Source organism: Dasypus novemcinctus, chromosome 19 (assembly GCF_030445035.2).
Source record: "Dasypus novemcinctus isolate mDasNov1 chromosome 19, mDasNov1.1.hap2, whole genome shotgun sequence".
Taxonomy (NCBI): Eukaryota; Metazoa; Chordata; class Mammalia; order Cingulata; family Dasypodidae; genus Dasypus; species Dasypus novemcinctus.
This window is the reverse complement of record NC_080691.1, coordinates 20,803,207-20,819,677: the sequence shown is the minus strand read 5'-3', so window position 1 is coordinate 20,819,677 and position 16,471 is coordinate 20,803,207. Positions and strand designations below refer to the sequence as shown.

Here is a 16,471-nt window from a genome sequence, read left to right as displayed (position 1 = left end):
TGTAACAGGGATGGCTCCCGCCTCATCTTTGCATTCCTGGTGCCATTTGAAAAGCTTAGCATTGAGTGTTGACTGAATAAATGGTGGATGGGTGGATGGATGATGGAAGGAAGAATTTTTGTTGGGTGTATGGACATATGGATGGATAGATAAGTGGTTATGTGGATAGATGTGTGTTTGGATGGATGGATAGGTATGTGATGGGTGGACAGACGGATGGATGGGAAGTGTGGGTAGATGGATGGATGTGTGGATGATGGGTGGATAGGTGGATAATTAAATGGATAGAGGATGGATGGATGGATGGATGATGAGTAGATAGATGGATAATTGAATGGATGGAGGATGAATGGATAATGGGTGGGTGGATGGAAGTGTGAGTGAGTGGATGGATGGATGGTTGAATGTAGGAGAGCGTGACGGATGGATGGATGAATAATTAGATAGATGGATGTGTGGGGGGTTGGCTGAAGTCAGCAGGAATGGATGGATGCAAATAAACATGTGAGTAAATGGGTGAATGAATGGATCAGAGAATGTTGGGCAGGTAGTGGATGAATGGTGGGTGGATAGTAGGTATGTAATCATCCAGTCTCGATTAACTTCCAACACATGGGTGCTCACAGGTGGACAAAACTAAAGGGTGAAAAAAAGTCCTCTTTTTTGGTAGTCCAGTCCAAATTTCCTACATTCCTTCCAGTAGGCATCCTTCTTCCATCCAACAGCCTGTCCATATATGAAGGCAAGGACAAGGCCCCTTGGGATGGAGCACCCTCATGGGGCCTGCGTTCTGATATCCACACTATCTCAGTCAATCTCACCTTCTCAAGACCCTTCCTAAGGAGGAATGCCTGGGAACAAGTAGAATTCAAGACCACAGAGATGAGTACGGAAAAAGCCCTTCTCAGAACATAGCCCAAGCCCCCCACCCCAACTTCCCCTGCACCAGTTCTATTTCATTGGAGGGGGGATGCAGCACCCCTTGCCCACTGTGCACTGGCCACAGAAGGCCTCCAAACTCACACCAGCTGGTCGCCGACACAGGGAAAGCAGCAACACCCTGCCCAGGGAAACACAACTACCCTCTTGCTGGATGGCATCAGGCAAGTCCCCATGGCATGTCCCCATGCCCACTCTCCTGGGGAAGGGTGCCAGTCCTCAAAGCACTTATGTGCCCAAAGCCTGCCGTCCACTAAGATCTCTCTCTGAGCAGAGATAACAACTTCTAATTTGTCACAGAAGTTGCCTTTTTACCTATTTTCCAAATGCCTTCCTCATTTGGATCCCGTTTCTCCCCTGCTTCAAACGCTCAGTGTCTTCCTGCTGCCCTGAAAATAAAATCCAACCATACCTCCCAGGATCACGTCTGGAGAATGGCTAGTATTCCCAGCCTCGGAAATGGGAGGGGAAAGCAAGCCTGGCAGAGATGCCCATTCCATTCCCAGTTTGCTCAGTAGATGGCGACTGGAAGATACTCTGCCACAGTTTAAAAACAAAAACAAAAACAAAAACAAAAAAAATCTAACCACATCTACCCCCTCCTGCGGTCTACAAGGCCATGCATGATCTGGTCCCGCCTCCCACTCTGACCTCACTCCCTCCCGTCCTGGCCCACCCTGCACCAGCACACTGGCTTCCATCAAATGTGACAAGCTTATTTGTACCTCAGGGTCTTTGCACAGGCTGCTCTCACAGTTATGAACTCTCTTCTTCCTGAACTTTGTCTGGCCAGCTCCTCCTTACTGTCAGGCCTCATCTTAAATGTCCTTAGCCACCCTGACTGCCCTCTGGTCTTAATCTCAGCCCTTCGGTTCCTGGTGTCTGTGATTACACGTGTTTGTTAGTGCCAGGTACACAGGAGGCACCCCATAAATATTTGCAACTTGCCGATTGAACGTAAGGTTCAGAGCCAGAGCCAAGAATCTAGCCACATTTTCTAGGATTGAGTCCCACATGACTTTGGGCAAGTGACCAGTCTGCCCTGTGCTTCAGTTTCCTTATCTGCAAAATGGAGTGACACTAATGCCCATTGCACAGGGCTGCCATTAGGATTAAATGGGAGAATGGAGGGTTGACAACCAGGGAGGGGATGCCTGGCCTCACATGGGGGCAGAGAAAAGTGACGAGATGTCCACGTCCTAAGAGCCACTCCAGACCCAGCTCGGGCCCCAGATCTTGGCTCCTGGAAGCCAGACCAAGAGGGTAAGTTCCACCATGAAAGGAAAGAGCTCATGGAGTCAAATACCGAATCTAACAGTGTGGCTGAAACAACTGCCGATAGAGGGCTGGACTTTGCTGTTAAAAAAAGAAAAACCTAAAAAACTTTTTTAATAAAACCTACAAGTCTATCTCCTTCCTTCTTTATCGACGACACAATTTATTGACCGAGGAGGCCATATTGACTAAATAAATCTTGATAATGACCATGGCAGCAATCAATACCTGCTTATTATCAGCCCGGGCCGAGGATTCCATCTTGCGGAACGCGGGCCAACGACACAGCGCGGCTCGGGCCCGGCTCCAGCGGCCAGCTGGGGATGGATGGCCAGGTGCACTCATTTTCCAGCTTGGGAGATGGGAATCTTTCTCACATTATGAATAAAACTTCCCCCGATGTCTCTCAGGCTTTTGGGCCTGGATTCATTTCCATGAGTTGACAAGAGGTGAGATGTTTTAAGAGGTTTTACCAAAGAAAGTAAAGGGAAAGGCACAAGCACAGGGCCTGCAGATGGAGGAACCTCTGGGGGGATGGGGAGGTGGGGGTTCAGCCCCCAAAGGGGCACCTCTGACCACTAGTAGCTCAAGAACAAGTACACGGTTCGAGTCCATCCTCTGTCACTTGTTGACAATGTGGGTTGGGGCAAAACCTTTCTTATGCCTCAGTCTGCTCAGCTATAAAATGGGGGTGATAATAGTTTTCCCTTCATGGGGTTGCTTTGGAAATTAAATGAGATACCAAAAGGTGGAAACAACCTACGGGTCCATCAACAAATGAATGGATAAACAAATGGCAGTCTTTCCAAATAATGGAATATTATTCAGCCATAAAATTTAGGAGTGAAGTTCTGATTCATGCTACAGCACGGATGAACCTGGAAGACACCATGTTCAGTGAAATAAGTGAGACACAAAAGGTCAAATCTTACATGATTCTAGTTATATATCTAGAATAAGCACATACATAGGGACAGAAAAGTTAGAGGTGACCAGGGGCTAGAGAGAGGGGGAATGGGGAGATAAGGCTTAATGCGGACAGAGTTTCTGTTTGGAGCGGTGAAAAGGTTTTGGTAATGGAGAGTGGTGATGGTAGCACAACATTGTGAATGTAATTTTCACTGACTTGTACACAGGAAGGCGTTAACATGGGAGATTTATGTTGTATATATGGTACCACAATAAAATTTTTTGTTTAAATGACATAATATTTAAAAGGGCTGTGAACACAATGAAGATTCAATAACTATTTGCTCAAGAAATTCCAGGAGTGGCCCTCCCCAAGAACTACTTTTTGAGCCCCTAACGCCTGCAAAATCCAAACCCAGCCCCATGAAAGCACCAGTCAAGTGGCACTTGGAGAGGCCTGACCCTGTGCAGTGCTTCTCGGTGACAAGCCCGTCACCCGGCTGCTGGCTCTGGGCAGGTTGGGCTGGGGGATCTGGCACTTGCTAGGAAAGGCCTAGCTCCAGAGTCCTGTGCTTGTGGGGCTGTGACGGAGGTGCCGGCGCCTGAGTAGAGTTCAGGTGAGCTCCTCTCATCAGATCCCTGAGCAGCCAGCCCTGCAAACAGATCTCCAGGCTCCACCCAGATCTGAGCAGCTCTGAGCTGACCTGGGAGGCCCAGGGGGTGAGATGGCCTTCAAAGACGACGATAATTACTATGTTCCAGACCCCATGGGAAGAGTGTTTTGCCTCACCAAATCCCCACAATGTCCCTTTGAGGAAGGGGCTGTATTTACAATTTACAGATGAGAAAACTGAGACTTAACAAAGTTGAGTGCATTACCCAAGGCCTCCCTTGTGGAAAGGAGCAAGGCCGGGATCCAAACAAATGTCCAAGGGGCTCCAAAGCCAGCTCTGAGAGCAACTGAAATTGAACAGGAAATGCCCTCAGATTCTAATCATCATCATCATCATCATCATCATCATCATCACCACCACTTAGGGAAGGCTTACAATAGACCCAGCCCTAGATTAAGTTAGATTAACTTAATCTAGACAAGTAAAGACTTTTACTTGTCTTGGGTTGTCACTCCTTACTTCTCACAACAACCCTTAAAGAAACTCATTATTATCTCCAAACTATTATAAAAGAGAAGCTTTATGAGGGCAGGGAAAGGACTTGATCTGTTTGTTCACTGCTATACCCCACTATCTCAAACAGCACCTGACACATACTAGGTGCTGAATAAATAATTACTGAATGAATGAATGAGCTGTCATGACAACCCACAGAGGCTCCATTTTACAGACAAGAAGACCAAGGCCCATAGAGGGTCCCTCAGCCCCAGAAGGAGAGGGGAGGTTTAAATCCTCATCTTCCGACTGATTAAAAGCAATGGGTTCTGGGGGATGCTAAGAAGGAAATCCCCTCAGCCCGGAATCCACTATCCAAAGGCCCTGCCCCTCTTAGGTGCCTGCTGAGCTAATTAGGCAGTTCGTGCACTGTCACTGGAGAAGAGGGTCGTCAGGTCTGAATATGTTAACTGGCTGCCTTCTATCCCCTGCGACAGCCTTCCCACCGGCCGTGGGGACCGGCTTCAGGCTCTCTGTGACTGGGGCCATCAAACCATCGCTAATGGCCCACAGCCTGCCGGCAATTAATTAATGGATTTACTAATTAGGAAGGGAGCCACCTCCCAGGCTGGAATTGGGGTCACCAGTTTCTAAAGTGAGAATGACGGAGCTAAAGATAAACCCTCGTTCACCGCAGGCCTGAAGCCCTTGGCCAATTACCAGGGCCAGTGATGGGTTTACCAGCTGGGGGCTGGGAGGAGATAGGTCCCCCAGGGCTGCCCCCAGAAATGGAACCGAGGGGCAGCTGCCCCCACTTCGCCCCTTCCTTTAGCAGTCAATCACTCAGTGATTCAAATATTTACTGAGCCTTTAATATGCCTCTGCCCTTGCCAGCAAGAGAGGCAGGCAGTAAACAAATGAGCAAACAAATACATATTATCACAACAGGTAAATGCCAGGAAGAAAAATAAAGCAAAGTAAGGAGATGGAGGGAGGTTGTTTTGGAAAGAGAGGTCAAGGAAGTCTTCTCTTAAGAAGTGCTATTTAAGCAAAGTACTGAACAGAGTGAGGAGGGAGCTATGGAGATGTCAGGGGTACGAGGCAATGGCAAGTGCAAAGGCCCTGAGGTGGGATCGTGCTTGGTGTGTGGAAGGAACAGTGAGGAGGCCTAGAGTGGCTGGAATGAAGAAGGGGAGAGTGGCAGGAGATGAGTGGGGCAATAACAGGGCAGGGGTGGGGGAGTGCTAATTACCCAGGGTCTGTGGGTCGAGGTAAGAATAAGCAGCCAGGAAGAGGTAAGGCAATGCTGGGCAATTCCTTGATAAGTGACAGTGCCCCAGGCTTCCCATCAGGACGTGGCAGGGACCTCGGGGGAGCGCCTCCTAGGAGCTGGGTACTCTATATAAATACTCAATTTCATCTCATCTTTCCTGTGGGAGATTGTGTCAGTCCAGGTCCTCCACAAAAAGGCAAGAGATTTCTTAGCGTCAACACCTGGGACTGGGGTCCAGAGGGAAGGAAAGGGGTGGGTTTCGGTGCCCAGCAGTCTAAGGAAGTTTGGCGAGGCTCCTGGGGCCAAAGTCAGGGTCAGAGGAGTCCCACGTCCTCCAGGATGTCCCCCAGGAACAGGCCTGCTGGAAGCCCCGCTCTCACGGCTGTGGGTCAGTCACATTCCCTGGAGCTGAAGATGGGCAAGGCACAGGCTTGCGACCGCCAGAGGGAGGTACCACATTATTAAATCCATCTTCTAGGGAAGTGGATTTGGCTCAACTGATAGAGCATCCACCTACCACATGGGAGGTCCAGGGTTCAAACCCAGGGCCTCCTGACCCATATGGTAAGCTGGCCCATGCGCAGTGCTGATGCGCACAAGGAGTGCCCTGCTACGCAGGGGTGTACCCCACGTAGGGGAGCCCCACGCACAAGGAGTGCGCCGTGCCAGGAGAGTCACCCTGCAAAGAGCCACCCTGCGTGAAAATCGCAGCCCATCCAGGAGTGGCGCCGCATACATGGAGAGTTGACGCAGCAAGATGATGCAACAAAAAAGAGACACAGATTCCCATGCTGCCTGACGAGAATGCAAGTGGACACAGAAGAACACACAGCAAATGGACACAGAGAGCAGACACCAGGGGGGCGGGGCAAGGGAGAGAAATAAATAAATAAATAAATCTTTTAAAAAATGTGAAAATAAGCCCATCTTCCAGATGAGAAAACCAAGCCTCAGAAAGGGGAGATAACTCACCCACGGACCTGCAGCTAGGAGGCAGCAGGACCGGGATTTTGAATCCTGGCTCCCTTGAGCACAGTCACAATGTAAAAACTGGAGGCAAGAGAAAAAGGCATTTTACAACAGATCACAAAGTGGGATCAAAACATGAAAGCGATACTGGAGGTTTTTATGGTGTTTCACAGTTTACAAAGTGCCTCCTGAGAGAGCACTCACTCCCTTGCTAGGCATGTGCTAAAACCTTTATAGACAAATATCTTATTTTACTTTCCATCCTTACTCCCAAGTGACAGATGGGAAGAGTGAGGATGGGGACAGGACCAACACCCACTCAGAATCTGGACCCAGCCTCTCCACCTTTCTTCAGTTCCTCCTAGGTGCCACTCTCCCGCCCACCTCAAGGTCCTAGCACAGGCTGTTCCCTGTCCGGGGATGCTTTTCCCTTTCCTTGTCCTTCAGACCTTGACTGAGGACCCCTTCTTGCAGGAAGGCTTCCCTGACCTCCAGACCCAGCTGGTTCCTCTGTCACATGCTGTCTCAGAACTGAATCCCAGTGTGTGATGACACACACATCTGTCCAATGACAGGTACATCCAACGTCCATATTAGTCTGTGGCCTCAGTGACAGCGCACCATGCCTACCTTGTTCGCCATTATCTCCACTGTATAATTATTCATTATATTGCTTATATTATTTAGTATTATTTATATAATCATTAAGTGTAATTATTAATTATACGGTTAATGGTAAATGTATACTTCTGGAGAGAAAGATAATAGCAATTATCGTTAACATTATATAGCCCTTCTATGTGCCAAGCATGGGTCTAAGAACTTCATAAGCATTAACTCATTTAATCATCACAACAATCCTTAATAACCATCCCCATTTTACACATGAGGAAAGTGAGGTACAGAGAGGTTAAGAGATTCATCCAAGGTCACACAGCTGGTAAGCAGCAGAGGTGGGACATCCAGGCTGCCTGAATGTCCTTGGGGTGGGAGGGTGCAGGTCCTACCGGCCCTCCCGAAGGATGACTGGCACCCTGAGTGGGAACCCCTAGCAGCGCAGCCTCGGAGGGAGCTCTGCCTGACCAGGCCGCCCTGGTGACCCTGTGGTCTCTCCGCCCGCAGCACCCATGCTCAGAATAGCCAGCTGGACAAGTCAGCCGACCATAATGGTTCCCGGGGAGCCATTTACCCCTGTCCAGCTTGAGCAACGGCGGCTTCGGAGAGTCTTAAGCACTGCTCGGCTCCGGGCGTCTCGGGCAGACAACCAGTTCAGGCCAGAGAAGCTGAAGGATTGATTTTTTCTTTCTTTCTTTTTAATGACAAATGTGTATCCTGGAATTGCTGCTTCATTTGGCTGAACTGAAAGACGAGCAGAGGGAGGGGGAGCAGGAAGGAAAGAGGGGGCAGCCACAGCCTGCTTCGGGGGTGACTGCATGACTGGGGAGAAGCAGAGATGGTGGTCTCTGTGCCCTCTTGACCATGTATCTTCAGGGGTCACCTAAGCCAAGGCCAGCAGGACCTCTCACTCCTTCCTGAAATGCAGCCTCTTCTGACACCGGGCACGTGGAGAGAGGCAGCCAGCAGCTTTGACAGCTAAAGAGAAGCATGACCCTCCTCACGACCGCTACAGCCCTCACCTCAGGGCCTTTGCACTGGCTGTCCCCTCTGCTAGAATGCCCCTCTTGGAATCTCATGTCTCTACTCCCCTTCTCAGGGGGGCCCTCCCTGCCCAGTGGGGCCAGAGCTTCTGACTTGTAAGGGACACTGGAGATGCGGATTAAGTACCATCTCCCACATTTTAAATGCTGAACACTGATAAAAAAAATTTTTCAAGTATTCCACTAATCTAGACAGCACATCCGTGGGCCAGGCACAGCCCCCACAGTCTGCAGCCTCTGTGGTCAGAGTTCCAAAGTTACAAGATATTACATACGACATTAGTAATATATTAATGTAGTAAGCCCCAATGGAGGGAAGAAAGAAGAGAAAACTTGTCCATAAATTTCTGAAATAGGCTGCAAGGCCAGCAAGTTCCAGGAGCTGCTGTTTGTTTGGTTTCTCACCCCTCTCTCACAGCCTAAAAATATCATCAAGAACTAAGGCACTTAGAGGGCATTTGCTGTGTGCCTGGCACAGTGCTAAGCACTTTCATGGACAAAAGAGTTTAATCTTCACAAACAATCTAGAAGGTAGAGACTATGACTAGACCCATTTAAAGACAAGGAAACCAGGGTTCAGAGGGGTCCCTTCAGCCGAGATCACACAGCTAGTAAATGATGGCGCCAGGATTTAAAGCCAGTCATACGCCCGCTGTCCTTTTTGGCCCCTCATGGTTCCCTCTTGAGGCAAAGGGATAAAGAACAACTAAATTTGATCTACCTTAATAACTCTTGACTGAAAGTGGAAAATCCAGGTGACCCACAGCCTGTCTGACAGCAATCATGCGGACCAGGGCCCAGCAAACTAAAACCCATGGGTCAAATCCAGTCCACCACCTGATGTTGCAAATAAAGTTTTATTCAAACAGCCATAGCCATTCGTTTGTATTGCCTGTGGCTGCTTTTTTGCCACAACAGCAGCTTAGAGTGATTGAGACAGAGACCATAAAGCCCACAACACCTAAAGTATTTACTATCTGGCTCTTAGCAGAAAAAGCCTGTTACTTTTGATGGCAAACCAATATTTTCTAGAGTGTCGAAAGAGTTCTGAGGCCAAAACCCTGGGGGAAACACTGCAGTGTCCTTCAGATATGCAAAGCACATTTGCATATTAAAGGGGGAAAAGGGTTATGGAAGTTTCTTTCCATGTCTTTAAGGTCAAGTGGTCATGACATTAAAGCTAAGACTGAATGAAATGAAGGATAGCTCTGGGAAGATCTGGAGGAAAAGTTCCAGGCAGAGGAAAGAGCAAGTGCAAAGGCCCTGGGGTGGGAATATGCTTGATGAACTTGAGGTACAAAAAGAAGGCCGATGTGGCTGAGGCAAAATGAGGATGGCAAGAAGGTAGATGAGGTCAGGGAGGTGATGCCAGATGATCGTGCAGGGCCTTGCAATCGGGGGAAGGAATCTGTATTTTAATCCTATCACAACAGGAATATATTATCCTCTTCCTATAAAACATTGCAAACCATTTTTGTAAAGGGCTCATTGAGGCTTAGAAACCAAAGTGACTCCATCTTAGACATCATTTCTTGTCTCAAAAAAAAAACTGCTTTAAAGGTCCAGAACCCCACACCCAGCCCCAAGCCCCCACAACCACCATGGGGCAAGGGTGGGGTGGCAGTCAGGTTATTAGAAGACGACGCATCTAACATGATCCTCAAAGCAGGTCAGAGACCTCCACCTTTACAGCAGCCCGGCAGGGCACACGAGAGACTTGACGTCGTGGGTGCCTCACCCAGGAGCTCTGGTGGCCCACGCGCTAGAGCTCTTGGAGCCCTTCCTCTCTGCCAGCTACCTCCACCTTCCCCGACACCTGCAATACAGGCCACTGTCATAAATAATCAGTAACCCCCAAAGGGAAAAACCCACCCGAGGATCAGACCCCAAGTCCCAAGGCCAGGAAAGACGGCAGGCCACCACCTCAGTCCCCTTCCCACTCTCAACCTCTGCCGGCTTGGCCTCTTAATCAAAGAACAGGGAACATATAGGAATTCAGCTCTTCCAGAAAGCAGCACAGAAAACCACAGCTTCTGGGCAGCCATGTCCACCATCATCCAGGACCAAATTTAGCACCAGCCAAGGTGTTCGTGTTTGAAATCCCATCTGCTGGAAGAAAGGTTACCACAGTAGAATGTCAAGTTTGAAGAGAGAATCCTCTTTTTAACAGAGAGTTTAGGAAAAAAGAAAAAAAAAAAACCACCACCATCAGAAAAGCTGTTCCCTCTGGTCAAAATAGCACCGCGCATCTGAAATAACCCACCGGGATGATGCTCATTTTCTTCTTTAGGCTCGTCCACGGTGTCTCTCAATTTTCTACTGTGAATGCAGATATTAATAAAAGAAATTTTGAGCCCCCCGACTACAAAAGCAGTGAGGGACAAGGTGTTGCTCATTTTTCTTGTAGCACTCAAAGAGCGAGACAATCTTTGGGAAGCAATTTCCATCGAGCTGAAAAACCGGGATTTTTGGAACACCCTAGAATAAAGATGGCAGGCTTCTTAAAATAATTTTTCAACACCTGCGTCTAGCTCCTTGGGCAGCAAAGGACCCCAGGGGCTGGGTTTCTGAGGAGCTGGAGAGGCGGAGGAGACAGGGTCACCCACAGGCAGGACCCCTGAGCCCACTCTGCCCCCACCTCTGTCTGTGCTGGGCCCGTGGGCCTCCCACGGCCATCGTCGATGCTAATCCACAGGCACCCGGGCCTGCTCCCCACCCCTGCAGCAATTCAATTACGGCAAAGTTTCCAAAGTTAGGATTCCGCCAACAAGGCTGATAGCTTATTTACTGCTGTCATCTATAGAAAGAGGAATTTTGACACATTGTTAAATGATAGCACATTTAGATAAGTCAAGCTGTCAGAGCCTCTAATGGATGTCTAAACTCTCGGTGGCTGATATGTAAAATTTATGCACTTCAGAATATCATAAGGTTATAATATTTTAATCACATCCACGCTTTCTAAACTTTGAGCTGGGAAAAATATTCCATCAAGCACCATCTCGTTCCAGTAGATCAAGAAATTGAACCGTCCCGGAGGTTGCTCCCAACTCCTTAGAATGAGAAGCCGGGCCTCTCCAACTAACCCGTCTCACTTCCTATCACTGACAGGCCAAGCAGAATCTGTCTCTCCATCCAAAATCGCACCAGCCAACCTCTTTCCTCCTAAGAAACACAGATGTACACAGATGTGTGTTTGGACTGGGCTCCTTCATCTCCCGTTGACTTGATTAACCCTCTTTGGGGAAAGAAAAAAGACAAAACAGCACAGGAGACTGGACCCAGAGCATCATTTTAAAAGTGGCAACGTAAAGCAGAAAATCATAAAGGTATGAATCCAGTTACGATGATTATACACAGAAAAGCCATAAAAAAATACTGCATTTGTAATGTTCACCATAAAGCAATCTTATAACCAAATGAAATATGCCCAACATTATCTTTGGATGCAATTTTATTCCTTCTCATTTCCTGGACTGCTTGCAGCAGAGGAAAAAAAGAAGAGAAGAAAGGAGGGAAGCAGTCTTGGGGTTTTGGAGTAGGGTGCCACATCCCAGCACATCTTTACTGCCAGCCCACAAGCCATCAAGGTGGTTGACAGACTTCCATCCTAGGAAATCCATCCTGCTGTGTGCAGAGATGGCACTAGAAGGAATAATAACCGACTGCTTTCATATTTGAAAAATACAGACTTCCGGAAGGCCGAACGCCGGTTGGTACAAGGTCACCTTTCTTGCCAGGCTCAGGGTGGCGTCAGCAGCGTGGTGTGGTCTGGGGACACGAGCCGCCTTTGCTGCCTCGGCCACTTGAATGCTCAGCAACCAGACTGCACTGAACCACTCAACCTGAACAACCAAGAATGAAAGCCACACACCTCCTCACAGGCAGCTTCGCGCGTGCAGCGTGGGCCCAAGCTCTGGGCCTGCCCGGGGCCTGGGGTGGGGACTTGCCTCTCCTACCCGAGTCTTAGAGCAACACGGCAGAAGTTTTCCTTTCTGGTTATCTGCCCTATAAGAGGAAAGCTGGGAGGGAAAAAGAAAAGGAAAATAAAAGTGGCGTAGGAGTCATTCGCGTTATGCAGGAGACGATCCCAGGCAAAAGTGCTGAGGTTCATAATCCGTTTCCAACAAAAATGCCATCCAGACTGAGGGAAGCTGGGGCCCGTCAGGCCTGTCGGGCTGGGGGACAACTGAAGATTTCAGCATGGGGGTGGGGACCCTGGCGGACGCAAGGGCCTAAATGTTTTCACAGGACCAAGGCTGCCTGCCTATTTCTCTGCTCTCTGGAAGTGTGCAGCCTTTCAAACTCGCACAGCTCCCACAGGGACACCCGCCCCCATTTAATATCAATGTAAATGAGCTTAACCCCCTATCCTGAGAGCCTTCTCATTTTGTGCCAGACACACCAGCCATTGTCTTAATGAACAACCCCCCTTACATACACCCCCTATTGGGGGAGAGGTCTTGGCCCTCTGTTTCGCCATCACCTGAGCAAGCCTCCCCCAGACCCTTCCACCTTTCCAGTTGAAATTTGCTTTTCCATCTCAGCATCTTCTAAAACCCTAACAAAGGGTTTCCGGATCAATGGGGGACCAGCTGGGACCAGGATTTGGGTGACCTCAACTGCTCCACAAAAGACCCATAGGCGGAAGAATGAAGGCAGTGAGGTTCAAACGCACCACCCCCCACCCCCACCCCCGCAGAAATCAGCCCCCAGGGAGCCGCACCCACTGCTCCTTACCCAGCCCCAGCCTCTCCCCTCTGCGGCCCAAGCTCCCCGAATTGAAAACGAGTTATCTAATGAAAATTGTGTTAACTGACATTCCGGCCGACAAGGAGCAAATACCAGTGCTGTAAATCTCACCCTGGAAATTTTCTCCAGCCCAGAATAACAATAGGACCCTGCAAAGGGCTTTCACCAGCCCTTCTGGTTCCTCTCCTCTTGTCTGCCACGTTCTTGTCATTCCTTATGTTACAGAACATCAATCATAAATAAAGACGCTGTCCCCCAGCCGGCCCTAGGCTCATTTACAAACATTAGCAGGGAATACGATTACCATTGGCCTTCCTGCCAAGCCCAGTGTGGCTGCCCAGCGCGCTCGCGCGCGCGCTCTCCCTCACTCCCCCGCCCCCCCTTCCAGAAAGGCCACTTTAGCATCGTTTAAATCGGCAAAGCACAGCTCTCAGGCCTGCCCGCCTCAAACGGTAGCCCCAACTCGAGTGAGGACCTGGAATTGCAAGGCACTCGCCGTTATTAACTGCATGCCTGAGTGCCCCGATTTTTCCTCCAGCTCAAAGGCTCTGGGGAAGGCGGAGGACGGGAGTGGGGATAGGGACGGGGGGAGAATGGAAAGCGGACAGGAGGAGGGGTGTTGGAATCACTTATCAGAAGAAACTTCACGAAATTTGCAAGCGGACCACAGGGGTAAAAAAAAGTGGGTGCCTTTTTATCCCCAGACTGATGCTCTCACGTCTTCTCGAATGCCACGGCCAAGGCGGGATGCTATAACCCTCCCGTTATCTGCACCTTTTCCCTGCCCCTCGTTCCCGCCGCGTCTGTCGAGGCTTTGAAGGGGTTGAGGGGGGCTTTTCAAGGGTACCCAGGAGTGTCCTTGGCACCCCTTAAGGAACAGAGGCTAGAGCTGTTCCCCCAGCGCGCGTTCTCTGAGATTCCATTCCTCAATCCTCCTCCCCTCAGGCATCAGCAAGAAGCACCCCTAAATCCGGGAGAGACACACCGGCTCCCAGAGTAGGGTGTAGTGGGAAGGGAGTGCTGGGGTTTCGGAGGGAGTCGCTCTAGGGAAGGACAGGGAAAGAAAAAGGAGAGAGGAAGAAAGAAGAAAGGAAAACACTGGCTAAAGGAGAAAAAGAGGGGAGAGGCGGACAGGAAAAGCAGGAGGTAGAACAGAGCGAGGGAATCTCCCAGTTAAAAGTTCCCAAGGGCCCGAGAGCCGCTCCCCAGCTCGCCGGGGTCCCCGAGGCAGGAGCGCAAACTTGAGCGCGCCAGGGGCTCATCGCAACCGCCCGGCTCCAGCTAGACTTGGGAAAAGAGCAGAAGGCGAAAGACAAGAAGCAAAGACAAACCCCAAGAACCTGGCCCGAGGAGAAATCGGCGGGCGCGGGCGGCCGGTCCCGCGGCGGCGGCTGGGGAGGCGGCGGCGGCCCCCGGGTGACGGCGCGTCCGGGCTGCGCAGCCAGGCGGGCGGCGGCGGCGGTGCCGGCGGGCGGCGGAGCGCGGAGCCGCCTCCTCGCCCACCTCGGCAGCCTCCTCCTCTCCTCCTCCTCCTCCTCCCTGCCCGCCAGCTCCCTCCTCCCTCGCCAGAGCCCCAGCCGGGCGCCGACAGGCACGCGGCGCGCTCCGCGGCCCTCCCCGGGCGCCGCGAAGTTGGGAGGCGCGCAAAGTGCGGCGCGAAGGGGGCCTGGGGGGGTCCCTCCGGTAGCCCCCGGCCCCGGTCCGCGGCCCCTGCCTTGCCCGCGCCTCGCCGGGCTGCCCGCCCGCTGGCTCGCGCCTCGGGCCGAGGGCTCACTAGCGCTTCTCCATGGTCGCGGCGGCTAATCGATGACTGAACCGAACAAAGAGCAGTGGCGAGATCAATTCCTAATACCTATCGATGGGCAGCGGGCAGCGAGCCCCGGCGAGCCCCGGCAGCCGCCGCCCGCCGCCCCGGGGCGCCCGCCCGCCCGCCCGGGGACCTCCCCAATGCGCCCAGGGCGCGCCCGGGTGCTCCCCACGGCCGCGCGGCCGGCGCTGCCCGCACTAACCTGGAGTCGCCGTAGATCAAATCGCTTCCAATATTGAAACATCGATCCCACATTGGCGGCCATCTTGGGGGCTATTCGAGACGCACACACACAAGAGTTTGGCTTTTCTCAATGGCTGCACTCAATATCCGGGCTGGACTCCCCCCAGCCCCGGGGCCGCCGCCGGCCGCCCGGCCCCTGCGCGCCGCCGCCCCGGGCCCCCCGGGCGCCCCCGGGCCTCCTGCCGCACGCTGCCCCTCGGCGCCGCCGCGCCGCCGCCGCCGCCGGGCCCGGGAGCCGTGCGCCCCCCCGACCCCCGGAGGGCGCGGGCGGAGCGCGCCGGGCGGGGAGCTCGGCGCCCGCCCGGGGGAGGCGGCCGAGGATGGGGTGGGAGGGGAGAGGTGGGGGGGAGGCCGCCTCTCCGAGAGGCGCCGGCGCCGCCGTTGCCCTGCCTGCAGCCGGCTCCCGGGCCCGCGGAGCGCTCGCTGCATCTCCCCCCCAAGTCCGGGGTCGGTGTGCCGCGCGATTGCACTTGACTTTGGCTTTTTGCAAACTTATCAATACTGACGTAACGTGCTGATCAATGCAAAGGGAAGTTTTTTTTGGGGGGGTGCCTGGGAGGCAGGCGCGCAGAGTGCCCTACCCGCCCCCCCGCACCTGTCTCCCTCCCGCACACGCACATTGCATACTTAAAAAATAAAAAGTTAATACTTTGCCACGCATTTTTTTCTTTGGCAATCGGAGCACACACACACACACACACACACGCACAACACGTGCCTCTGGCTGCCGCGGCTCCTCGGGTAGCTCAGCTTCAGACCCGAGGGTCGCCGCTCGCGACTGGGGCTGCATGGAGGAGCCGACCAGCGGGGATTGAGGGGTGGGGGCCGCGGGGGGGCGCCACTGAGTCGTGGGAAATGTCACCACAGCTGCGCGCAGTTTTCACGCCGTTTTAAGGTCAGGGTTACTGCAGGGAGGAGAGCTCTAACCGGAGCTCAGCGGTCTTTGCACGGGCGGCGGGGGGGGGGGGGTAGGGGGGGGGAACGGTTTATTGTTACTATGGGGGCTTCTTAGCTTAGCTATGGGGCCCTAGGTCCTTTGCAACGGGGATTCTTGTAACTGTCTGGGGGGTCCTAAGCCCAGTTGCAGGGTCGCCCCACAACTTTGCAATGGAAGGTCTTTTACTGTTACCATTGTTGTTAAGGGGAACCTTAGTCAAACCGCTGCCGCGTCCTCCCCCAGTAGGGGGGGTCTTTATTGTTACTTTGGTCCAGGTGGTTAGCTCTTCTTTTTATGTTCTGCTGAGGGGCCTTAGCCCAACTGTGGGGGCACTGGATCCTCAGCAACTGGGGAGATTTCTGCTGTTACTGTCGTCATTATTAGCAGGGGTTTCTTAGACTAGCTGGGGGCCCTGGGCAGTTGGCGAAATGGGGTTTTTATTATCGTCTTTTGGAGAAGGCGGTCCGGTTTTTGCCAGTCCTCGTACCCTCCTCCTTACCCTGGAGTCACCTTCCTCTCTGGCATTTCCCCTGCCAAATCCCAAACCTTAACTACCCGCCCCCCCCCCCCAAAAAAAAGGGCTTCTTTTTCCTTTTTCTC

The 16,471-nt window shown here is 52.0% G+C and overlaps 1 protein-coding gene and 1 non-coding gene across 2 annotated transcripts in view; one reads left to right on the top strand and one right to left on the bottom strand.

Annotated features, from left to right (window-relative positions):
- The window catches only part of CUX2 (cut like homeobox 2), a 264,720-nt gene extending 249,677 nt beyond the window's left edge, over positions 1-15,043 (bottom strand). The window contains 1 exon segment of the mRNA XM_058281377.2: positions 14,894-15,043. Within this exon segment, the coding sequence (XP_058137360.1) occupies positions 14,894-14,956 (63 nt within the window). The 5' untranslated portion in view covers positions 14,957-15,043.
- On the top strand, positions 1,349-1,487 carry LOC111761795 (small nucleolar RNA SNORA7). Its single transcript, XR_002795055.1, has one exon. It is a non-coding gene; the product is annotated as a small nucleolar RNA SNORA7 (small nucleolar RNA).
- Positions 15,044-16,471: the final 1,428 nt, after the last annotated feature.